General features: G+C 50.3%; 1 protein-coding gene across 1 annotated transcript; it reads left to right on the top strand.

The window, feature by feature from the left end:
- The first annotated feature begins 5,258 nt into the window (after positions 1-5,258).
- FHAD1 (forkhead associated phosphopeptide binding domain 1) lies at positions 5,259-23,374 on the top strand. Its single transcript, XM_030963795.1, has 29 exons — positions 5,259-5,354; positions 5,698-5,829; positions 7,856-8,120; positions 9,187-9,278; positions 9,333-9,335; positions 9,551-9,775; positions 10,417-10,540; positions 10,896-11,026; positions 11,749-11,814; positions 12,209-12,301; positions 12,700-12,807; positions 13,214-13,297; positions 14,031-14,183; positions 14,517-14,712; positions 15,026-15,096; positions 15,404-15,541; positions 16,318-16,425; positions 16,613-16,702; positions 16,887-17,112; positions 17,603-17,684; positions 18,083-18,198; positions 18,842-19,001; positions 19,329-19,420; positions 20,619-20,768; positions 21,049-21,176; positions 21,526-21,621; positions 22,217-22,437; positions 22,823-22,988; positions 23,264-23,374. Exons 1-29 carry the CDS (start codon positions 5,259-5,261, stop codon positions 23,372-23,374), a joined length of 3,723 nt encoding a protein of 1,240 aa, XP_030819655.1.
- The last annotated feature ends 1,126 nt before the right edge of the window (positions 23,375-24,500 follow it).

The following is a 24,500-nucleotide window of genomic DNA, read 5'->3' as shown; positions in this document are numbered from 1 at the left end:
GTAGTATTTAATACTAGGATTCTCTAAATGGCAACATACACCAAATCAAGTGTGTCTCATAGTCTGCTATTCAAAGATCAATAAGAAGCCTATAACATGCAGCTTGGGATCTATCTGGTTAAACTGCAGCTCTAAAACCTCTGATAAATCACAGCCTTAAAGAAACTATTCCTCAGGCTGAAATAATTGAAGCAACATAATAGCATTCTCATTAAAAATTGTGTCCTTGCATATAGATAACACAGAACATTTTCAAATAACAAAATGTGTTGAAAAATCGATTTAGTTTGGTTTTGGGTATTCTGTGAATAGAGCAAGTTACCATACTGTACTGGTGCTAAAATATAGTTTTAATGTGTCCAGTTTCTAGAGAATGTTTATGGGATAAGAACAAATACTTGCAAAGGTCTGGTTTCACTTCTGACCTCTTCCAAACAGTTGTCTCTGCTCAACTGCCTGTATGTCATTATTCTGAAGTGCTCATGTAAAAGTATATTTTTATTTGTACCTGCAGATGACTTGCTTCATAAAATATAAAAAAAACCTTTGCTTTTAATTACTCAGGAAAAGGATTTTGTGAAGAACAGCTGTATTACTTTCCTATGACTATTAGGAATCAGAGGGGTATTGATTAGAAATAGATATTTAGATGAAATATTGTTTAATCAACTGCTCTGTATGATAATTTGCGTTTCAAGTGATTACAGAAGAATTTTGTCTGTATATATTGCAAGGCTGAGAGCTTCACACATATCTTGCATATCTTTAGTATATGTATTTCCACAGAATGGTTTCTTGATAGTTTTGAAATGGGTCTGTAGTTCAGCACCAAAGAAAATTTGAGGGAGCACCTGCAAAGTTTTCAGCACACACCATCGCTATTTTCAGGTCTCATTGTTATAAATCACAAAACATGCTACAACTTCAAAAAGCAACAAATAACACATATTAGTTCATTGTTTCTAAAAATGCAGCACATAAAAACTATGAGGGTCAATGCCAAGATTGGGACCCTAAGTGCTGTTTACCTAATTTTTTTTTTTTATGTTGAAACATTAGGAAAAATGGCTTTCTTACAGAAGAAAAAAAACAAATAAAAAAGAAAACAAAACCAGCCCTAGGCCATAGGTAAATGCACCACAATGCACTCAAAGAACTGTTGAGAGATAAACTTTATGGAATATAGAGATTTTAGAGGAGCTAAGATTTTAGTTAGAGATAAGCCTTATTGGAGTTAATTAAAATAAATGGGTAGGCCTTGATGAAGTTAAGAGTTAGTAGTTAACTAAGAATTGATTGCTTGTCAACATCAAGTTTGGTTAGCTGGGTTTCTCATGAAGAATATAGAAACTGATCAATAGCTTTTAGGAACTGAAGACAATTGTAGGCCTCCTCTGTTCTGAAACCAATTAAAGATGGGGAATGGGAGTTCTACCAATGGGTTCATTTGTCATATTTGCATTGGAAATGTAGAACATTCAGAAGGAGGAAGACTTCATTTATTTCCTCATTTTCGGACCCCTCTCCATGAAAGGGACCACCAACTCATTTTGAGGAACAAACTACACATGCTTAATAGCTTTTGAACTAATTACCATACGAAGCAGGGAATGGGATGTTATGAATATGCATTTGTATTTTGGGTATTCAATACTTGCATAGATAAAAGGACTCTGTAATCACCTGTAAATTGTGGTGTGTATTTGGGAGCTATCCCACAATAAACATACACTTTCTCACTTTAAACTGTTAGAGAGTTTTTGTCCGTCACAGTTGAACATCGGTACTAGATCAATATCCATATTTGTTAATAAATCACTGTGACAAGGCAACACAAACCATGCTTCCATTTCAGGGTAAAAAATGTAACATAGCTGCATGTGGGCAGCACAACAGGGCCCAAGCTGGTTTCTTGTCAGATATTGAAGCAAAAATTTTCACTGCAATATTTTCTATGCATCACATGCCTGGAAGAAAGATCTCCAGAATACAAGAAGTAATTATTTTTTCAAGTTAACAACAGAAAAGGAAATTCAAAGGTTCTAAAGATGCAGATAATCTCTAATTTTAGACATAATAATGCATTTAATGTCAATTTAAATCTTCTCCCTACTTATCCTACCTTCTAATTAACTACTCTTCTTGTTTGTCTTAATGTAGTTTTTTAGGAATGTTGTTTTTAGGAATGTTTTACTGTTGCTTGTCTGAAGTCAGAAGCCTCTTTTGGAGTTCTATAAATGGAACACATTTTAAATCTTAAATTCCTAATTTAATATTGAGAGACATCAAAAAACTATCAAAATTTAGTGCAAGTACTTGGCTGCTCTTGTCACAGGGAGAACAATGTGATGGGAGGGAAAGGACAACAATTTAAGGGAGGGAACACCTCTGCTATAGAAGCAGGACCAGAGAGTTGGGGTTGTTTAGCCGGGAGAAGGGAAGGCTCCAGGACTTCTAATTGTGGCCTTCCAGTGCCCCATGGGGCTGTGAGAGAGTTGGAGAAGGGCTTCCAACAAGGGCAGGTAGTGATAAAGCAAGGGAAATGGCTTTAGGATAGAAGAGGATTGGTTTCCATTAGATATTGGGAAGAAATCCTTTCCTGTGGTAGTGGTGAGGCACTGGCACAGGCTGCCCAGGGAAGTGTGACAGGAGTAACCCTGGAAGAGTTCAAGGCAAGTTTAGATGGGGCTTTGAGCAACCTGGTCTAGTGGAAGCTGTCCTTGCCCGTGGCAGGAGGAAGAGACTGGAAATAGGTCATAGTTCAGGTCCCTTCCAGCCCAGGGATTCAGGGATTCTAGTGTGAAAAACACATTGACTCTCCTGGGAAAATTTTAAAAGTTTCATAAAGGCTAATGGGAGACAAAGATAGTAAAGCAAGGATTAGGGTCCAAGAGCACATTGTTATCTTCAGGGATACCCCTTAAATACCTTTTCCCTTACATCAGCCTGTTGCATATTCATGGCCCTTTATGCATAGTAAACTTTTCCCCAAACTAGTTTACATGTTCCAAGAATTGTTTAGCATGGCTCCTCCTTGGATCCACCTTTCTAGAGCATGGGTATTCCTTGGGTGTGGTTTTAGTCCATTCTTATCACCTCCAGGTTTTGGGCCTTGGTCCACACTGTCTTCAGACGGTGAGTGCTGATTGTTGGCAGATCTGTCCAGGTGTCCTCATCCTGTGTGCATTGGATGTTATCCCATCCAAGCAGGCATTTTAACACAAGCATACTTATATCAGCTATTTCACTAAGCTTAATTAACAACAGAAATAAAAACTATATAGCAAAGTTACTTTACGCATATAAAATCCATTTTCATATTTGTGAAAAACCAATATTATAATATGTACCTGTAACACAGAATTTGCTGAACCTCTGACTGCCGTGATGCTCAGATGCTGTCCAGGTGCACTACACACCTGCCACCAGTGGCAAGCCTCTGCTTCTGAGTGTGTGTTTATCATTTGGAAAAGGTACAGGACAGAGTATCTGAGATGGAGGGAAGAGAGAAAACGAGCAGAGAGACAAGAAAGTAAGAAGAGACAAAAGAGTAAAAGGGGCAAAGCAAAGAAGAAGTAGAAGAAAAGAGAGAGATGGAGAGAGAGCAGGACAAAGAGAGAGAGAGACTGAGAGGCAGGGAAGTGAGCAAAAGAGAGACAGGGAGAGACCCAAAGTCAACACAAAACACAAAGAAAGAAGAGTAAATCACACCAAAGAAAGAAGGAACAAAAAGAAAAATCTTTATCACAACTTCATAGCATTACTTATTTTGTTACACTTCCTCAGATATGCTTCTGTGCAGCTTAGTCATGTGAGAAACAGTTCACCATTTAAAACTTTTGTAAAAGTTTATTAAGGGATCAAATCCAGCGTTGGGGTGCTTGGCTATTTGCCAAAAGCATATGGTTAACTTAGCACCATGTTCTCTATGTACTGGTACACTGCAGGGGGTACAAGCATATTCATAAGAATTTATACATATTCAAACATTCCTTTGAGTTTAGATGTGCTTCTTCTTGGTTTTGACTTTGACTTGTCTTCATGCCATTTTGTAGATTAAACCAATATATTTTATTTCTTCTTGTGGTTCCATCCTGTTGTATTTTCACTCCCTGATAATGACAGTCAATAAATTCTTCTTTTTTTCAGTGCTCTGGTTTCTGTTATCTTGTCTTTTAGTTTTCCTGAATGTGGGAAATCACCTAATTATTTCACACCATTTTCCAAGTTAGTTACATGAAAAAGCATTTTAACATTTCACAGTCTCTATTATACTACAGTCTAAGATAGTACATATTACACTACTATTTATAAAAGCTATACAGTGTATACATAAACTGACAGATTGTACTATATCAAAAGCAGTAATTACAAGTTGTACTACATCAGGATTTTTGTGATCAATAATACCTTGCAAAAGTTGATACATAAATGCGAAAGCCAATAACTATATTTGTTATTTATATCAGTCATTTGAGAGTAAAATTTGACATCAATTTCAACGCAGATTAATACAAGAGCACAGAGTGACAGGACAAAAGGGAATGGCTTCAAACTGCTAGAAGTTTTCAGGGAAGCTCTGATTTGCCAAACGTGCTACTTCTACCTCAAAAAGGAACACAATGAAATCTTGCAGGACTGGTGGGGGCAAACTGGGGGGTGTTGGTGGCAAGTGGGTTTTTTCCTTTCTATTCTGTTGAAAAAAGGGATGTGGCAGCCTAAGGCCAAGGAATATTGATGGCAAAGCGCTCATGGGTGACAGCATCCACCTGACAGCAATGTTTATCCTCTTCCCTCCGGCTGCAAGACCTGTTTCTGTGTGTGTGTTAGCATGACATGAAATAAAAAATGAGTAAAATGAGGGCAAAAAGTCCTAGCAGGTGGCAGGGCCCCTGTGGGGTTTGGGATACGCATTCCCACGTGTGTCCCCAGCTGATGGGATCGGTGGCCACGCCAGCGCAGAGCTGTGTTGTGCTGCCGGGACAGTTGCTTGGAAAAAGAAGGGAAAAAAAACTCTAAACAAATCGAAGAGGAAAAGCTCACCCAGGCAGGCAGCAGCAGGCTCCGGCGTGGCCGAGGTTTCCAAGGCTACTGCAGCCACACTGCCAGCTGGGACACGGCCTCCTTTGGGGTCATTTTGTACAATTTTTACAGTTTGAGTTGGTACAGCCACTCGTGGCTCAGGTTGTGCGTTGGGGGGAAATTGCTGACTGGGGATTTATTTGTTTGGTGCAAGCCTTGCAAGGGGGGGTTGGGCAATGCGAGCTTTCCTAAAGAGCTCGGAGGGGTGTTTCCAGCTGAAATCCTACACCACGAGCATCGGGAGCCACAGAGGGGCCGACATCGTCCTGCAGGTAGGGCCGAGACAGCTGAGCATCCTAAAACGGGAAAGAAGGGAAGGGAAGGGAAGGGAAGGGAAGGGAAGGGAAGGGAAGGGAAGGGAAGGGAAGGGAAGGGAAGGGAAGGGAAGGGAAGGGAAGGGAAGGGAAGGGAAGGGAAGGGAAGGGAAGGGAAGGGAAGGGAAGGGAAGGGAAGGGAAGGGAAGGGAAGGGAAGGGAAGGGAAGGGAAGGGGATGGAGCCGTCTGTGTAAAGTGTGGAGGTACCAGTTTGTGCTGGAATTGATGGCCAGAAAAGGGGCTTGGCAAAGCAGGGATGAACCTGGAACCACCTCCAGCAGCGTTCCCTGTCTGTCCCAGTCTGCAGGGGTAGCAGAGCGCCATGCAGCCCTGACATTCTCCACCTCAGACAACAGCTTCATCCTTCAGGACTTCAACTCCCCCCACGGCACCTTTGTCAACAGCTGCCAGGTGCAGAACGCGGCCGTCAGGGTGAGGCCGGGGGACATCCTGAGCTTCGGCACCGCGGGAGCGTCCTTCGAGCTGGTGCTGGATGGGGCTGCCCAGGTGGGGCTGGGGATGCCCGGGGAAAGGTGCCCGGGGAAGGGTGGGTGCTATGGCCCATGGAAGGATGCCTGGGCAAGTGTGGGTGGGCATGTCCAGTGAAAGGTGCCCGGGGAAGGTGGGTGGGTTGGTGCTGCTGTCCAGGGAAACCTTCAGAAGCAGGAACTTGCTCCCAGCTCATCTGGAGATCCTGAGGAAAGGTGACAAAGATGAGTGTCAGAAAAATCCACAAACACCAGAGGTTTATGTCCAAAAAGGAGACAGAGGAGTCCTTCACCTTTATTCAGATAATTAATTCTCCCAATTTATCTCCCAGATTAATTATTCTCCCAATAAAGGGAGAGAGTCCACTGGAGCACATGCCCCTGGGGTTTTCTCTCTCTCAGGGTTTCAGAGGGTGCAGCCTCCTCTTATCCTCACTCCCAGCTGCATGGTGCCTGTTTCCTTTTCCCCTGGCCGAGCTACTAGGAAGGTACAGCCTTCCTGAACCACCTACCACATATTTCCCCCTTGAACCTACTGTTTTACCCCAAAGTTCAGGAGTTCAGGCTTGTGCAGACCCTTGCCTATCTCAAGAGCCAAGCTGTCTGGGCTCTACAACAAACCTGCTGCCCAAAGTCAGGAGAGACATTAAGACCCATTTCAAAGACGTCAACACCCATACCTTGACCCATCAAATATTTGTAAAGACAGTAGCTCACATCTTTCCTGTCGCGTGGGAGGAGGAAATGAAAAGCTGGAGCTCCCTCTGCTGAAGAAACTCAGGCAGTTCGGTAGGAAAATGGAAAAGCACGGGACAGAGATGCATTAGCAAAGGAAGACCTGGAAAATGTCCTTTCCCTCTATTTGCATTTTATGTTTCCTCCCAAGCCACTTAACAACAGAGAAGCTGGGTTTCAAATAAAACACGAAGGAACTGATAATCCTCCGTGATATTTTTATTATTTTGGCTCCTGAAGAACCCAAGCCGCTGCCTAGGTAAAGCTAGATTATGCTGGAGCGGTGAGCAGCTGAATTCCCAAGGGCAGGTGAGCACAGGATCGGGTCTGCACAGCGATGCAGAGCCTGTCCATGGGGTGCCTTTTCCTCACCCTGGGATCCCCTTTGGTGGGGAGGCTTTGAAGCCTGACCCTGCTGCCTGCAGGGAGGGAACCACCTCGGCTGTGAAGTGTCTGACGAGGGGAGGGATGTCTCCTCTGAGTCTGAGAGGAGGTGCTGTGCAGAGGAGCACACCCGGCTGGGAATCACACCCTGCCATGCCCAGACAGGACTCTGTCAGGTTTTTGTGCCATCTTGCTGGGAGCCAGCACCAGGGGCAAAGCAGCAGGGCTGGGATGTGCCCTGGGAGAAGGGAAGGTGCTGGAGGTGCAGGGAGCCTGCACTGGGGTCTGGGGCTCTGTTAACAGCCGGGGGTGGAAGGACCCACGCCCAGGTCTGACCCCGCTGGCAGATGTTTAATGCAGCCCTTGTCACTGAGACCTTGGTGGTGGCTTGTCCCCACTGTCCTGGAAAGCTCTGCTCTTCAGGAGATCAGCACACAGTGTCCTAATTCCCAGTCTGACAGGCCCAGCTGATGGGAAAGCAGGAACACAATGAGAGGCTTTGGTTTGCCTGGGAGAATGGGAGAAACAAGTGGGATAGGACTGTGTATGAGCCAGGAGAGCTGTGAAAGGAGTGCTCCTGGATTGTGCAAATGATGTGCAGAATTAGGGCAGTCAGATGCAGAGGGAAAAACTCAAAAAGCAGAAAACCCCAATAATTTCCTTCTGTTTCAGCAAAGCATCTGGATGCCCTGATTAAAATCTGATCCTCGCATAGTGGAAATGGGAAAAATCTAAAATCGTGCTTCTGCTTGGTTCTGTGCCTGGGTTTTTTCCACGACACAGTGCACGTGAATCCAGGGATAAAATATTTCCTAAAATCTTGCAGATAACTTGGTGCTTTCCCACCGTAGATGTCCTGTCCGCCCTTGAAACGCCGCGTGGGGTGGAGTGGGCAGCTCCAGGTGGTTGCAGAGCCCAAACCCCGGACTCCTGCATCTCCTCTGTGCCTGCCCTCGCTGCAGGGGCAGCTTCCCCCCGACTCCCTGGGCAGAGGGGCCCCCAGAGGCCACGTGCCCCATCTGGTGCTGCCAAGGCGACCTGCGAGCGCCCGGGACAGGAGCACAGCCAGTGCCACCTCTCTGGACACCTCCAGCAGGACCTCTGCCGTGAGGCCAGGTACTCCATGGTGCCAAAGCCAGCCATTTCTGTCCTGGTGTCCTCACAGAGCCACTTGATTGATTGGAGCAGAGCAGTGACAAGCATTGAGCAACTGGGTGCAAGTCACTGTCCCCTGGAGCTGAGCAAATCCATGTGTGGTCCTGGGTGGCATTTGGGTCAGGGAAGAAATGAGCTGTGCCATCCCGAGGGGAATGTTGTTGCCCTTGCAGAGGGACATTTCCTCTTCTTTTTTCCTGGTGTGTGACCCAAAAGGGCCATGACTGACTTTATCTGCACCACTGACTCCTGTGCCTGTTCCTGACTCCTGTGTAAAGTGGGTTTTTTTTCCTCCTTTGAAGTGACTGTCTCAAGTGAAAGCACTTTAAAATAGATCTGTATCCAGTGCACCTCTGGAAATAAAGTATGTGATAGAGCAGGGCAGAGGTGAGGGCTTGGGCTGGAGAATGTGACATTTGCCATGGGTGTTGTGGCCTGGTGCACAGTGCTGTGCTTTCCTGCTGTGGGCTTGGGATTTTTGAGCTGTCATAAGCAACACAAAGTCAGCAGTGAGGCAGCAGCATGCAGTCCCAGTGCTGAGCTGCAAACCTCAGTGAGGGCAAGGGCAGGGACACACACACAGCCAGGGTAGCACAAACTCCTTTTTTTGAGAACAGCCCAAAGGATCTCCATGCCCTAATGGCAGTGAGCAGAGCTTTTCCCATGTGGAAAGACCAAAAAGCACAGCTTTCTGGGGGCTGGCCAGTGCTGAAAAATAAGGGCAGCCTCTCTCTGAGGTGTGTCTGCTGCTTTTAGGCTGTCTTGGTTCCCAGAGGGGAATTAATTCTCTTTTCTGCAGGGTTTTCATTCCCAGAGGTGCATTAACTCTCTCTTCTGTGCAGACTGTTTGCAGTCTAAGTTTTTTGCAGCCTTTTTTTTTTGATTCTCTGCTGGTTGTGAAGTGAGCTCATGCCCTGAATAGTGGCCACTGCCTTGGAGTAGTTTTGGGACAAGGGAATAGGGTGCTGCAGGGAGGGGTTTTGCTGCCTGCAGCCAACTCTCATGCTGATAATTTGCTTTCTTCCAGTCTCAGCCAGCTTCTCAGGTGATGGTGCAAGCAGTGTGGGGAGAGCTTCTTCCCTGGGGCCTCACAAGGTGGATCTCCTCCTGCAGGGGAAGGTAATGCTGGGGAGGGAGCGGGGAGGGAGGATCCTGTCCTCGGCCTTGGAGGAGCAGGTGAATCCTGCCCAATGTCTGTGTCCCGCCAGGGGTCCCAGCAGGGTGTGGGGGCTGCCACCAGAGCGGCTGGATGGGGACAGTGGGTGGCTGGAGGATGTGCCAAGCTGGGAACAGAGAGTCCCTTGCTGATGGCCTTGAGTTGGTACCCCTGGGCAGGGGTCTGGAGTTTCCGTGGCTGCAGACTGACCAGTGGCACCTGGATCTGCCCGCAGGGTGAGAAGCTGCTGGAGAAGGAAGTGGATCACCTTTTTGGTTTGGAAACAGAGTTAAAAGGGAAGGATGTGGTGATGAGAGACCTACAGGAGGAGATTGCAGCCATGGCAAAGAAACTGGCCCAGGCAGCAGTGAGGAACGAGGCTGAGCTGACCCAGAAGCTGCTCACCTTCAACCGAGAGCTGGGAGCCCAAACAGAGGAGATCAAAGCCCTGAGGGAACAGGTACTGGAGGCTTCCATAGGCACCGAGCAGGGAAAACACCTCTCAGGTACAGGTTTGTTTGTGGGGTAACAGCGAGGTTTGGGCAGGAGAGGTTTGTGTGTCTGAAATCAAGGGAAATGAGGGAGAGAGCCTTCCTTCCTTCCTTCCTTCCTTCCTTCCTTCCTTCCTTCCTTCCTTCCTTCCTTCCTTCCTTCCTTCCTTCCTTCCTTCCTTCCTTCCTTCCTTCCTTCCTTCCTTCCTTCCTTCCTTCCTTCCTTCCTTCCTTCCTTCCGCCACTTCCTTCCTTCCGCCACTTCCTTCCTTCCTTCCTTCCTTCCTTCCGCCACTTCCTTCCTTCCTTCCTTCCTTCCTTCCTTCCTTCCTTCCTTCCTTCCTTCCTTCCTTCCTTCCTTCCTTCCTTCCTTCCGCCACTTCCTTCCTTCTGCCACTTCCTTCCTTCCCTTCCTCCTCCCTCCCTCCCTCCCTCCCTCGCTCCCCTGGCATTAGGATTTCAGCAGGAACAGCCAGAGCACATTTAGGATGCCATTTGCAGATGCTAAAGAGCAGTCCAACCAAACCACAAGTGCCAGCTGACCCTCTCTGAAGGGGTAGCAGTCAGTGAATGTTCTGGTGAGGAGCACAGGTAAATCTGAGTTTTGCAGATCAGTGACCTGCAGAAAGGCTCAAACCAAGTTTTCAGCCATTCCCTCCACGAGAGAGACCTGGAGATCGGGAGGCTGCGGCGGGAAAGTGAGAAGATGAGGAGGGACCAGGCTTCGACCGCAGGTATTGTATCCCTGGAGCTTTGGGTCAGGGCATGAAGCAGACTGGGACTGGTTCTGGATAAGGAACAAGCATTGGACAAACTGTACAGGCAACAAATTTTTCCTAGTGCCTTGTGGGAAGGGACCCTAAAGAGCACCTCATTCCACCCCTGCCATGGCAGGGACACCTTCCACTGTCCCAGGCTGCTCCAAGCCCTGTCCAGCCTGGCCTTGGGCACTGCCAGGGATGGGGCAGCCACAGCTGCTCTGGGCACCCTGTGCCAGAACCTGCCCACCCTCACAGGGAAGATTTTCTTCCCAATATCCCATCTAAATGTCACACCTGGGTGACCTCTGACCAGAGTTGTTTTCCTCAGGTCTGGTCAGAAACATGCAAAGAGAGCTCCTGCAAAAGGAGCAGAAAATCCAGCAGCTCCAGCAAGAGACTGAAAAACTGAGTAAGGAAAACCGAGAGAAGGACAAGCAGCTGGCCGTGGTTTCAGCCAAGGTTGGTGGCACTAATTAGGGGCTCAGTAATTTATGACCCCCTGCTTGACATGGGGATTAAGGTGGGAAAGCAGGTGAGAAGGGTGGTGCTTCTCTCTGGTGAGGATGGTTGTATCACTGGATATAGTGGTGATGGTCCCATGACCATGTCTGGGTGTGCCAGGATGCCCATGGATCAGGGTCTCCTTCCCCAGCTGGATCTCTCTCCTTGCTCTGCATCAGGTACTGTGTGCCCTGGGCTCCTGTGAGCACGGTAGCTGTTTGTACACACAAAATATTCCTGCCAGGGTCCTCCCGAGGAGCCATGTCACTGTGCCATGGGGCTCCCTGTGGCCCAGCCTGGATTTGTCCTTGAAGAAGTGGCTTGTGCAGCAGCAGGTTGTTCCTCTGCATGGGCAGCTCCTCCTCAACTGGCAGAGCTGCACTGGGAGCATGATAAGGGCAGAGACTGTGTTGGCTGCAATGTACCAGGAGATCACAAGGATTGACTTGTGAATCCCAGAACTGCTGAGGTTGGAAATGACCTGTAAGATCACGAGTCCAGCCATTACCCCAGCACCACCAAGGCCACCACTACACTATGTCCCCAAGTGTCTTTTAAATTCCTACAGGGATGTCAACTCAACCACTGCCCCGGGCAGCCTGTGCCAGTGTCCCATTCACAGCAGGAGCAATGGTATCACTGCCATGATGGTTATTTTCCTTGGTTGCCATTCCTTCTAGTGCTCGAGAATTAAAGAAGAAACAAAGCATGAACTCAGAGAGCAAGAGCTAATCTCCTGCAGAAATGTGAGTCAAAAGTCACTTTGGGTAGGCAGTGGCTGCAGGAACACATCAGTGAGGGAATAATTACCTGGGCATTGTAAGGGAGCTGTTTGGAACTCAGCTCCTGTCCTGAAAGGCACATAATGGGCATAAGACTGGGGCAGTCCTGGATCTGCAACTCTGGTTTACAGTGTGAAGGGGAGGGTGGGGGAGAGGGGGCCTGGGGGGGATGTGATCAGAAATCAGATTGACTTCCACTTGTAAGCTGATATAACCACAGTAAATGCAGGTTAGAAGAGAATTCCAGTAAACAGAGTGAGTTAGATGGGCAGAAAATCTTGCTGATCAGTGGAGGTCATCCAGAGGGGCAGTGCCCAGCTGCCCTGGTGAGACCCCCACCCTCCCTGGGCTCTTGCAGCGCATCGAGGAGCTGCAGCGGGACCTGCAGGGGCTGCAGGGGGAGATCCAGAAACATGAGAGTGTCCAAAAGCAACTGGCTGAGAAAACCAAGGTACCGTTGGCTTCAGGGGACACACAGAGTGAAGGTGCCATCATCCCAGAGGGGTGGGATGGGGACCAGCAATCCCTGGGAGCACAGGCTGCGTGGCCAGGGCATCCAGCTGTCCTGAGCTCTACCATGGACCCTGATGGAAGAAGAAAAATATATGGCAGAGTGCCCTCTGTGGGTGTTGGGTGAGGAAGTCAAGGATGGACAATGTCCCAGGGCTGAAACCCAGACAAAAAGTGCCGTGAAAGGTCGATACTGCAACCCCACTCCCTGCACTAGGACTGCTGTCTGTCTCCTGGTATTCCAAAGGCACATTTGAATTTGTCTGATGGGAACAGTGGTTGAAATGCCCATGGTGTGGTTTTGGACATCACTCTGAGATGCCAAAGCTCTCGTTGCAGGCAGAGGAGGAGCTGAGGGCAGCGTGGTCTCAGCAGGTGCAGCAGCTGCGGGAGATGGAGCGCAGGGAGCGCCTGCTGCGGTCTGACATGCAGAGAGCTGGGGAGCAGGTAGGGATGGCAGGGATGGGAGCATCACCACTGGGCCATGGGCAGCACAGGGATGCAGCTTCCCATGGGGAAGATGTGCTGTGGAAACAGAAACCCAAAGTCCTGAGCACCAAACCCTGGCACGGGACTTATTTTGTCATTGGGTGAAGTATAAAGGGTTTATCCAGAATTGGTGTGGGCAGTGTGGACAACGTAGCAGTTTATTAGCATACAGAAAAGGAATTCTCTAATCTTAGTTATGCTGTCTGGGAGCCACACCAACCTTCCTCAGTGCCTGGGTAATGCTGCTCTGGGCAGGGACAGCCCTTTGCAGATAACATCACGCTAGATATGGACCATCAGTGATCAGCAGAGCGCCTGTCAATGATTGGTGGTGTTTGTTTCCATGTGTGGATCCCTGCTGCAGCTGGAGTCCTTCAAGACCCGAGTGATGCAAGTCTGTTCTCCATCAGCAGCTGGCAGCACAGGGAATCCAGTAACAGAGCAGCAGGTGAGTTTGGACAGCAGCTCACAGAGATGTTGGGAGCCTGCAGAGCCCGAGCGGCTCACGGCAGCTGCTGCAGAACAGCCGTGGTGCCTGCTCCATGTGCAGTAGGGCTGCAGCACCCAGCCTTCTCCAGAGGAGGATTAGGGCTGTGGCTGTCCCAGGTTAATGGCACTGCTCCACTGTTACAGCAAACCAGCCCCTGGCCGGGTAATAATTGGCACAGACTCCATGAATTCACAGAAGGCTGATCAATAATCTTTATTAAGAAACCCATTGCTCTTTTTATATCCTAGTTCCCTACAGGTAGAATTGATTGGTCTTTTAATTAAAATACTATCACACTGGCTAACTAAGAAACCACCCTTTGGTAAACAAATCTCCACAACACATTCCACATGTTCACAATACCAGGTGCAGCAAGTTAAGATAAGAATTGTTTCTCATTCTTTTCTCTGATCTTCTCACAGTCTTTCCCAGAATGATGCCTGGGAAAGTTGTGTGTTTCTCTCTGTGGCCAGAGCTGCTGCCACACTCCATGACATGAAGGGGACACAGTTCTTTTTGTCTCCCAAAGCTTGGAGGGAGTCAGTGGTCTGCAAGAGAGAAAAGCCAGAAGTCTGATGTGGCTGCCAGATTGCCGCAAGCCTCAGTTGTTGCTCTCTGAGACAATCCCTGGCCCCTCAGCTGGAAAACAGCGTGAGCCTTATCCTTCTCTTTCTTCACCCACTTTTGCCAGGTGATAGAGAAGGTCAGGCAGATCTCTGATGAGAACAAACAAAGTCATGAGAGAGAGAAGAGTCTGCAGAAGGAATTAAGCTCCAGGCTCGCGAAGGAGAGGGAGGTGTCTGCAAACATCGAGGTGTTCAAGAACTCCCTGCAGAAGCTCCAGGTCAGCCCTTTAAGTACTGAGGACCAAATGGCAGCTGGGAGATAGTGGCACAGGGTGTTTTGTTGGCGTGAGGGAAGGTCAGAGTAAAGATACAACCCTGAAACAAAGCATCATCCCCAAGTGTTCATGTTCCCTGGAGTTTGTCACAGATTCTCCATAAAGCCCATGCTGTTCCTCCCCCTGCCATGGGCAGAGACACCTTCCACTGGACAAGGTTGCTCCAAGCCCCATCCAGGCTGGCCTGATGTTCAGTAATGTTGTGTCGTTTGCCAGTCCCTGAAGGCCACTGGCAGTGGAGACTGCCTTGTTCCCCACTGGTTCCATTTGTTCCAGGCTTGCCTGAGGAGCCCCTGCAGCAGTGCCAGCCTGCGAGGGGAGCTGGGGCAGCTGGAGCTGTTGTGCCTGGATCCCTCTGTCTCAGCCATCAGGACAGCAGTGGTGGACATGGCACGTGGTCCCCTGTCCTGGCTGGAGGGTGCAGAGCAGCTCCTGGACAGCGCCGGGATGGACCTGCACACCTCTGGCAAAGGTCTGTGTCCCTGGGAATGTGGGATGTCCTGGCAAGCCAGATGTATAGGAGAAAGTCCAGCATGAGCCACTCCCTGGGGACAAAATCACAGAATCATGGAAATTTTAAGGCTGGAAAATACCTCCGAGGTCACCAAGTACAACCATTAAGCCTGCACTGTTCCCAAGTGCCACAGCCTCAACTTTTTTAACACTTCCAGGGATGGTGGCCTATTCCAATGCCCTGACCATCCTTTTCATAAAGAAATTTTCCTGGATATCTCTAATATGGTGTGTGAGCACCCCACACAGTGAGGCTCCGTTGACTTTTGCAGGGCTGTTGGCTGCTCTCAGGAGCTTGTTGGAAAAGAGTCAGGAGATGGCACAGAGGAATCAGACATTGCAGGTACAGAAATATTTATGCACATAAACCAGGTGGATTTGTGCTCTTTCTGTGGGTAAATATGATGGCAGTCCCAAGCAAGCCAGTGTAGCACCTGGACTGGAGATGTGCAGTGTCTGAGATCCCTGAGTCTACAGGAAATGTAAGGTAAGGGAGACAGAGCCCACTGTCAGTGTGTCCTTATCCCTAGTGCAGCAGGATGGAGAGGAGATCTCTTTTGTGAATTTTTTGTGAGTGAATGTACATGGGAGGTTTACTTCTTGCCCTGCTGCTGACACACTTCCTTTAATACCTCCATGTCTCCCTGTAGGAGCAATTAGAGAAGCTCCAGGAGCTGCAGGCAGAGCTGCTGCAGGAGCACACAAAGGAGCTGGAAGCAAAACATGAGCAAGACTTACAGATAAAAATCCAGCAAATTGTCCTGGAAAAGGACAAGGAGAGCAAACAGGTACAGTGACATGGTTGCTGTTTCAGAAGAGGAATGTTATGCAGGAAAAATGGATGTCTATTGGAGTGTTGGATAACAAGAGGAGGAACCTCTAGCTCCAAACTGAATGCCGTCCCAAGGGACTGGATATCCTTCCATATGGATCCAGGTGATGTAAACTCGCAAAAATACCCATGGTGGAACTGGGAAGCACCTGCAGGTAACATCAGGAGGGGAAAGCAAGGAGCATCATGATCCATGAGCTTAGGGAAACATTGCACTGCTTCTTCTCAAGCCTTCTCTCCCTCCCATCCTCCCCATGCTGGGGTCCTGTTGGCTCCTTTTTGGCAGGAAAAGGATATTCCTGTGGAGCAGGGGGGCAGCAGTCCCCCTCAGCCCCAGGGAGGCCCAGGCCATGGCACCAGTGGCTCTGGTGTGGGGTGCAGTGTCAGTCAGGGTGTGAATGGGGGTTTTGCCATGTGTGTGTTGTGATCACGGTGACCTTGTAGGACAGTTTCCAGTCTGCTTCTGTGTCTGGCACCTTGGGAATGGTGGTTTCCTGGTGTTGTTTTCTGAGGATTCAGGCAAGGAGCAGCCAAGCAGCTCCTACCCAGTCTCTCAGCTGTGCTTTTCCCCAGGTGCTCCCATCCTCTCTTTCACTGAGTTATCTTGTGTCCTGCCAAGCTTTTCTCCCATCATCTGCCCCTGCTCTGGAGCAATGACCCTCCCTGCTGCTTTCCTCCTTGGAGGTGAGGTCTTTTTTTCCTGAAGTGAATCTGTGGTCTCTTGATTCACAGATTCTGGAAAGCGCTGTCACTGCAGAGAAGGACAAGTGCAAGAAATCTGTGGAGGAAGAACAGAGGAAGATCCAAGAGTTGGAAAGCCATCTAAGAAGCATGGCTGAGGTGAGCATGGGAGGTGAAGCAGAACAGTTCACTCTTGGAATGAAGAAAAGGGAAAGTGTAGTGTGATGCTCCAGGGGCTCAAGTCAGTGGAAGGGGTTTCCCTGCCCCCCAAATACACAGAGAGCAGCTCTCCACAAAGAAAGGTGGATTCCTGGCTAACCTAATTACTGCTAATTTCTTCTGGTAGGCAACAGCAAGGAAGGCACAGGAGCAGGAACTGACAGAGGGAAAGCTGAGAGAAGCTTTGCACGAGCTGAAGAAAATCACTGCACAAGAGGTACTTACTTGCACCAACCTGTGCAGGTGGAGGATGCAGTGCTGGAGAAGAAGGCTTCCCCCATCCCTGAAATCCTTCCCTTCCCTCCATTCTTGTGATCACCATCCAGGAGAGATGATGCTGATGGTGATCCCCAAAGAAACCCCCAGTGCTTCCAACCAAGCTCCCACATCTTGTTTCCCAGGCTGTGTTACAGCAGCAGGTGCTCCAGCAGAGCCAACAGCTCAGGGCTGTCCAGGAGGAAAATGAGCTGCAGAGGCAGAAACTGCAAGAAGAGGTAGCAGGATACAGGGAGCAAAGCAGGCAGCATTCCCTGACCATCCTGGCTTTGGAGGACAGGCTGCTAGAGGCCACTCAGCAGCAGAAGGTGCTGGAGGAGGAAAAGGCAGCACTTGAGGAAAAGAAGGAAGGTAGGTGAGGGTTGTATGGGATGTGCCTGTACCAGGAACTGACTGGGTTAACACGAAATGTGTGTGGAGATGGAACAGTGAACAGCTCCTATAGAAAACATTGGGAAGATGTTGAATGAAGGTTATTCCCCTGCAGGACAAGCTCTGTGAGACCCTGCAAAAGCCATTTCGTTGTCTGGTGGTTTTGGAGAACATTTTTTCATTGTTTGGTGGTTTTGTCAGGGCTTTGCCACTGGAGAAGGCCTCTTTGCCCTCTAAAATTACAAGACTGGCATGCTTTGGGCTTCTCCAAGACAGAAGCAATCCCAATCAAGGCTGAATGTCAAGAATTGTCCGGTTGGCCTTGGAACTGGGCTCTCAGGGACACGGGTTTCCCAAAGAGACAGTCCTCAGAGCTGCCACATGAAGGAAATTATTAGTGTAGCAGAAGCAACAAGCATGTAAGTGTTACAAAGAAGTAATAGGCCTTTTTTTTTTGTCTGTCCTTTAGGACTTCAGTGTGATGCCCACAGCTCAGCATCGGGAGCTTGGCTGGAGATTTGTCCTGCCATGGAGTCTCATGTTTGTCTGAGGTGAGCAGCACTCACTGATGGTGATCAGAGATGCTTAGAGAAGGGCAGGGACCACTTGGGAGAGCCTAAGGAAGTCCAACGCCACTTGTCCCAAGATCTTTTTGGTCTGGGACAGGACTTGAGTCCCTTTGCTAGGCTGAAGTGATTCTAAGGGCAAAGAGCATCAAAGTGATGCCAAACAGCACAAGACAATCTGCCATCCCCTCTGGATGGCTCCAGGTGACAGCAAGTGGTGTGGCCAATCCCACACCACAGGGTGACCCCAGGGGACCAAAAGGCAGGTAAAAACAGAATCAAATAATAAAATATTAAGGAGGAATGCAGCACAGGAAGGCATGCATGGGCTCCCTGCAGTGAGGTTTCCTGATGGCTGTGAGATCTGCACTGATCTTTCCCAGGAAGCTACAGGAGGAGCTGGCAGTGGTGCAGGGCACGCTCCTGGAAAAGAAGGCAGTCATCAGCAGGCTCAGCAGGGAGCTGTCAGAAACCAGAGCCAGGATGTCGGACATGAGAGGTGAGTGATGTGCACTGTGTGCCTGCCATCGTCCCCATCCTCCTCCAAGCACACACAGATCACAGGAAATTGATGTCACAATTCTTAGGCAATGCCTTTTCCTGCTGGGGGCAAAGCAAGCAGTCTGTTCCCTTTGGGAAGCAGAATTTCTCCCCATCCTTGGCTAAGTAATAGCAGTGACAGTGAGAGAGCAGAATAATCAGGGGAAGAGCAGGTAGACAAAACTGAGCTCAAAATCACACTGGTGAACTTCTTGGAGCTGAAGATGTTCTAAGCCAGTGGACTGGGAAAGCCTTGCCTGGAATTCCTCCATGGGCAGGGCTGTGAACATGAGGACAGAGCCCACGAGGAATATGTGGAGTCAAAAACTGCAAGTCAGAAAATGCTGGTGACCTGTCCTCCTTCAGTCTGAAGGAAATTGCCACAGCAAGGAATTGCCCTGGCTTGTACCTCCACAAAGAGACTGGGATTTAGTAAAGCAGCATGTCCTGTTGGCTTGGCCCAGGATCTGAGGGCAGCTGTCAAGGGCAGGACTCTGCAGGGATGAGCCCCATTGTTGCTCCCATGAGGGTGCACCAGCTGCAGATCCCCCAGGAGTGGGTGATGAGTCAGCCAGCATCCCACGAGGCTGTTCTGTGCTTAGGGGAGCTGAGTGAAGAGCAGAAGGTGGAGCTGGAGCACAGCCAGAGGCAGCTGAAACACCGGGAGTGGGAAGTGAACCAGCTCCAGGAGAAGCTATCAGAGATGTCCAACCTTGTGGAGGAGAAGGATCAGGCCCTGAGAGCAGCAGCTGAAGAATTAAGGTACACCCTGACATCACCCAAGGCTTCACGGATGCCACTCTGTGTGTCCCCAGCAGCTGATGGTGTTTAGGGTTTTCCTCAGAGCAAAAGGCACATGTGAGAATATCAGGATGAAGTTCAGCTCTGAATCCATGACACCAGAACTGAAATGGGGGTTTAGTGGAGCTCATGCCAGTAGATCTGTTACTCAGGCACTTGTATCTAAGCGAGTGTTCCCACCCACACCATGGTAGTCATCAGTGGGTGCCCAGGGTGCTGCTCTCCACAAGCTGTTTGGGTCCCCTTCATCCATCATGGGGTCCCACAACTTCTTGTCTCTCCACACAGCCAAGCCCAAAGGCGCTGCCAGGTGCTGAGGGATGCCTCCCAACAAACACTGGAGAACACAGAGGATGCTCCCAGGACACCAGTGCAGCTGAGTGAAGCCTCCCAGAGGGTGAGTGCTCATGGAGAGCACCGAGGTGTGGGTTTGCCAAGAGCACTGATGGCACGTGGTGTTTCTCGGCAGCACGGTGAGAGCCAAGCCTGGAGCTGCCCTGCCCTGGCCCGAGGGTGGCATGGCCGGGCACCCTTCCCGAGCCAGGGCTGCCTGTGCTGCCTCTGATCCGGGGAACCCACAGCCCCCACCAGGCTGCTGCTGGTTGATGAGCTGATGTTTGCACAGCACTTTGGAACCACCAAGTGTTGTGCGTGCTAATGGCTGCGTTAATTGCCAATTAGAGGGAACAGCAACATGCAAGCATTCCTTCCTTTTCCCAGCTTGCCGAGCTGTGGATACTGGCCGTGCAGGTAGTGCAGAACCAGTTCTAGGGTTGGATGTGCAGAAGTAGGGGCAGCTTGTTGCACAGGACAGGAAGAAACGCTCCTCATTCTCCTGTGCCAAATCCCTGTTTGATTTTCCCGAGGCTGGAAAAGGGAAGAACTGGCAGGTGGTGGCAGCAGCAGATGGAGGGGCTGTGGGAATTGTACATTCTGTACAGCGAAGGTGGCAGCCAGCAGCGTGCCAGCGAGGCCGGCTGGCTGCGGGGGCGCTGTGACTCACAGCCAGCTGATGGGGGGCGGGAGGCACTGCCCGTGCTGCTCCACATTCCCTGATGGGGAGGGCGAGATCCCAGTGCTGGGGGTGCCAGTCATGGGCAGAGATGTGGGGTGACAGCAGCCAGGCCAGAGCTGGGGGTCTGCAGCCATCATCAGTCCTGTGGCCCTAGCCCCATCACGGATTTTTTGGATGTTTGTCATAATGTGGGGATCTGGATGGGGCTGGGGGAGGCAGGGCACATGTAGAGAGTGATGTCCAAGTCTGTGTAGGGACACTCTCTGAAGTGCACCGGTGTCTGTGTGTAGATGGCAAACGCTCTCTGGTGGTGCAAACGACGAGGGGAAAACGCCAACATGGCTGTTCAGAGCTGTGCACCAACCCTCTCCAGAGCATTTGCAGGGTTCATATCCTGACCATGGCACAGCAGAGCAGGAAGGAGGTCACTGACAAGTCTCCTATACCCCCCAGTCCCTGGAGATGCTCCCCAGGCTTTGTTCTTGTGCCAAGTGCCCAGTGTCTGGCAGCAAGGCTGTGTTTACATTGAGCTTGTGCTGTGCCAGATGCAGACTGGGCAGAAGCTGTCTTCTTTCAGGAGCCACCACCAGACTTGGCTGAGCTCGGTGCGAAGTGCCGAGGCCTCAGGCACGAGGAAACGATCCAGCGCCAGAAAGAAGGTTTGGCCGAGCTCCGGGAGAGAGTGAAGATGCTGGAGAAGAGACAGTGCTCAGGTGAGCAGGGCTCTCCCAGAACTATGGAATGGTTTGGGTTGGAAGAGACTTTAAGGACCATCTTGTTCTGCTCCCTGCCATGGGACACCTGCCACTATCCCAGGTTTCTCCAAGCCCTGTCCAGCCCGGCCTTGGGCACTTCCAGGGATGAAGCAGCCACAGCTTCTCTGGGCAGCCTGTGCGAGGGCCTCCCCACCCTCACAGGGAGGCTGGGAAAGCTGGGCAGCCTCAGAGTTGTGTAGAGAGTGGAACAATTTGGCAGCTGCTTGTTTGCCTCCAGGTGCTGTGAAGAGCGATTCAGAGCCACTGGTGGTCTGGATGGAAGACTTACGAGAGAAAATCGTCCAACAAAGAGGTCTTGAGCTGGAACCTGCTCCTGTGTTGGGAGAAAAACTGAGGGCTGGCAAGGTAGGAAGGCAGTGTGTAGTTTGTAATGACTGTGACTTTGTTTGGAAAGTGCACCCTGGGAAAGGGAGAAATAGGTTTTCAGAGCTGCTACATGAGAAGTCAGGGTAGGAGATGCAGCTGATGGATGGCAGGCAGTGTTCCTGCAGAGGGTGGCAGCTCCATCAGGACCAGCACATTGCCTGGTGCTGTTGGAGCAGCACCAGGGGTGCCGTGGGCTGAGCGGGGTGGGAGGCTTGGGACCACAGCAATACTGGGGTGGTTTTCCCGTGGGGTGAAAGGGAGGCACAAGGCCACTTGACCAAAAGCCAGGCCCAACATGGGCTCCATGGGTCTTTCCCTGTCTTTGCAGGTTCCTGACCATGTTCCTAATGGGAGCTCACTCAGGATGACCAACAGCACAGTGAGCTTGGAAATGGCTGAGGCAACAGACTTGGGTGAGAAGATGGTATGTCAGGGATAGATGTGGTAAATGGTGTAGAGTGTGTGTACATGCCCAGAGTGTGTAGAGTTTAGATGTTTTTTGAAAACATTTCAGAGGTGTGTCACATCAGGATGCTGCAGGAATATTGAAGATGAACTGCTCTGTGGTCCAGTTAAAGTCACCTCTGTCCATGGCAGGGGGGATTGGTTTGATGACCTTTAAATTTCCCTTCCAATCTAAACTATTCTATGGCCCAGAGCACATTGTGTGTCTGCCAGGACATCCTGGGACCCCAAAACATGCCATGGTACATCAGAGAGGCTGGGGAGCAATGGAGGGAGCTGCCAGGGAAGGGGTCCATGGGTAGCACAACTGGTGGGTTGTGCAAGGGGGTTTCTTCCCTCCAAAAATGCAGGGAAACACCCAGCAGGAAAAACAGTCATCTTAGAAAAGGAAGCAATCCAATCCCATTGAGCTGTGCAGCTGGGAATGAGATGCAAACCTACTTTCCTTGGGACACTGTCATGTCCTCAGGAAAGCAGACAGAAAGCAGATGGCTGAGCAGCGTGATGGAATGCAGCAGACCTGGTAAATAATGCATTCCCTCTTCTTCCCACAGTACCTTGATGTAATCAGTGCTCTGGGAAGCCTGGTGGAGATGAAGGAGCTATCAGGAATGCAGCCTCTGCAGCACCTTCCTCAGGAGAGAAGGGCAGAAGTGGGACTGCAGAGACAGAAGGCCCTGGAGCTGTTGTACAAAAAGATCAGGAACCTCCAGGTTCGCCTGGAAAGGAAAGAAGAAGTCCTGAAAGATTATGAGGGAAGTGTGGAGCAGCTCAGGTATGGAAAACCAGGGTTATGAACAAGACCTGGTCCTTGGATGCCAAGTGACAGGGAGCTTGGGGCAAGAAGTGACATGACACTGCTGAGTCCTGTGTCTGTGTCTATGGCCACGGTACAAAAGTCAAATGTCAAGAGGAGTGCATCTCCCAGTTCTCTGCAGTGCTACCTTCTGCAGCCTCACGCAGTTGAGCAGTGTCAGAGCCAGGAAAGCCTTGCCAGGTTCCCTTGTCCTGGGTGGCTGGAGCCTGGGACAGCAGCAGCATCAGCTGGGGCAGAGGGACCGTGTCAGCAGGACCAAGGAAGGCGTGGGAGAGCACAGCTGAGGGTCAGGGCGTTGGTAAGGGGAAAGACCAACAGAATCCTCCCCTCCTGTTTTGCACAGGCAGAGCCAGGCTTCCCTGCGGAGGTGTCAGGAGGAGATGTCCAACCTGGAAGATGAAGCCCACAGGGAGGCAGAAGAGAAGGCTCTGCTGCGAGAGGCTCTGGAGAGGATGCAGCTCCAGCTGGATCAGGAGAAGAGGCTGCGGCAAGCGGCCAAAAGGCACAAGGTGAGAAGGCAACACCCAACTCCTGCTCTTTGTACAACAGCCAGCTCCACCTGTTGGGAACCATCCACAGAGTGGTCAGTTGGACCATCCCAAGAGGCTGGAGGTTCCAGGCCCCCAGTGCTCAGCCGCAGCATCGTGGCCACATCCCTTGATGAGGTTGGGGAGGTGCAGACACCTGTAGCGATGGGTTTGCACCATGTATGAGAGTGAGGGAGAGGAGCAGTTCATGCTGAGCTCTCGAGGTCAATGCTGTGTCTGTTGTCTCTGTTCTGCAGCCTGGAGCCACAAAGACTCTCTGCTTGGGCAAGCTGAAGGCCAAGGGGTGCATGGCAGGTGCTGCCAAATTGGGAAGCTCATGGGAGCAGCACCACAGGGACCTTCACTAGGGGGTGGTCTGCAGTAGGAACATCATCGCTGTGGACTCTGTCAGGGTGGGGGTGGCACAAGGTGAGGGTGCATTTTGAGGAGCTCCAGTTTGTATCCTGTAGCTCCTGGGCACACTGGTGTGACTGTGCAATGTAGGACCTGACTTTCCCACAGTCCATGTCCCATAGAGTGTGGTGGGTTTTATGGCAATGGAAAAGGTGGTGAGGATATATCCAGTGTACATGTGTGTGTGTATTTGTGTGAATACAGCCCAGTGACGTGTGAAGTCAGTTGTGGGGGGCATGTCCTGTCCTTGCTGAAGTGGCCTCAAGCACATGAAGCCAACATGGCTTGAATATCCCTTGCAATCCTGTGTCCTCCAGTCTCCATCGTGTCATGGGGAGACTGGAACATAAGGCACGATGCAGTACGGAATTCTGGAGTTCCTGGAACACCCCAGGAATGCTGGACCTGCCACCTGGGAAGGGGGAAGAAGAGGACCTATGTCAGCCACACCACTACTGCAGCAGCATGAGGACGAGCTGGGGAGATGGGAGCGACATGCCTGTGGGGTGGGGTGATGGCACAGGCACTCACTTACTGATTCTGATCATTAACAAAGGTGAGAGCAGACCCTGGATTTTGGGGGGCAGCAGTGTTTTGGGGAGGGGGTTCCTGCAGGCAATAGGCAGCTCCAGCACATCATCCCTGCAGCTGCTGTGCCTCAGCACCGCTCGGAGCAGTCCCTGTGCTAAGTCCTCTGCAGACCCCTTCAGCTGAGGATAATTTGGATGTGAGCAAAGCCCCACTGCAGTTTCTTGGTCTTTATTTTTTAATAGGATAAAAAAGGTCTGGAAGCAGAGGGCTGCAGTGGGCTGATGCAGGGCTGCATCGTCTCTGGGCATGCAAAGCACCCATGTGTGCTCGGTGGCCAATACCTAGTGGGGCTCTGGGCATTGGTGTGGCCTGGTTTTCCTGCTCCCTGTGCTGGGAGAAGCTGGATGCTTCCCTGTGTGAATGCCTGGGTTTACTTTGGGACAAAGCATGACCTTGTAGGCTTGAGTAGGTTAAAGGTGCTGCTGTGGGCATCCTCTGCAGGTGTATCTGGAGATGTTGGGCTGCTCCACGAGTCTGTGTGTCCTCTCC

This window comes from Camarhynchus parvulus, chromosome 21, assembly GCF_901933205.1.
Source record: "Camarhynchus parvulus chromosome 21, STF_HiC, whole genome shotgun sequence".
NCBI lineage: Eukaryota > Metazoa > Chordata > Aves > Passeriformes > Thraupidae > Camarhynchus > Camarhynchus parvulus.
Note: the sequence above shows the minus strand (reverse complement) of the source record. Positions and strands in the feature narration are given on the sequence as shown.

Coding starts and splice junctions, on each gene's coding strand:
- FHAD1 (XM_030963795.1), top strand. CDS start 5,259: ATGCGAGCTTTCCTAAAGAGCTCGGAGGGGTGTTTCCAGCTGAAATCC. Junction 15,542..16,317: donor AGGACAAGGAGAGCAAACAG/GTACAGTGACAT, acceptor CTTGATTCACAG/ATTCTGGAAAGCGCTGTCAC. Junction 16,703..16,886: donor AGAAAATCACTGCACAAGAG/GTACTTACTTGC, acceptor CTTGTTTCCCAG/GCTGTGTTACAGCAGCAGGT.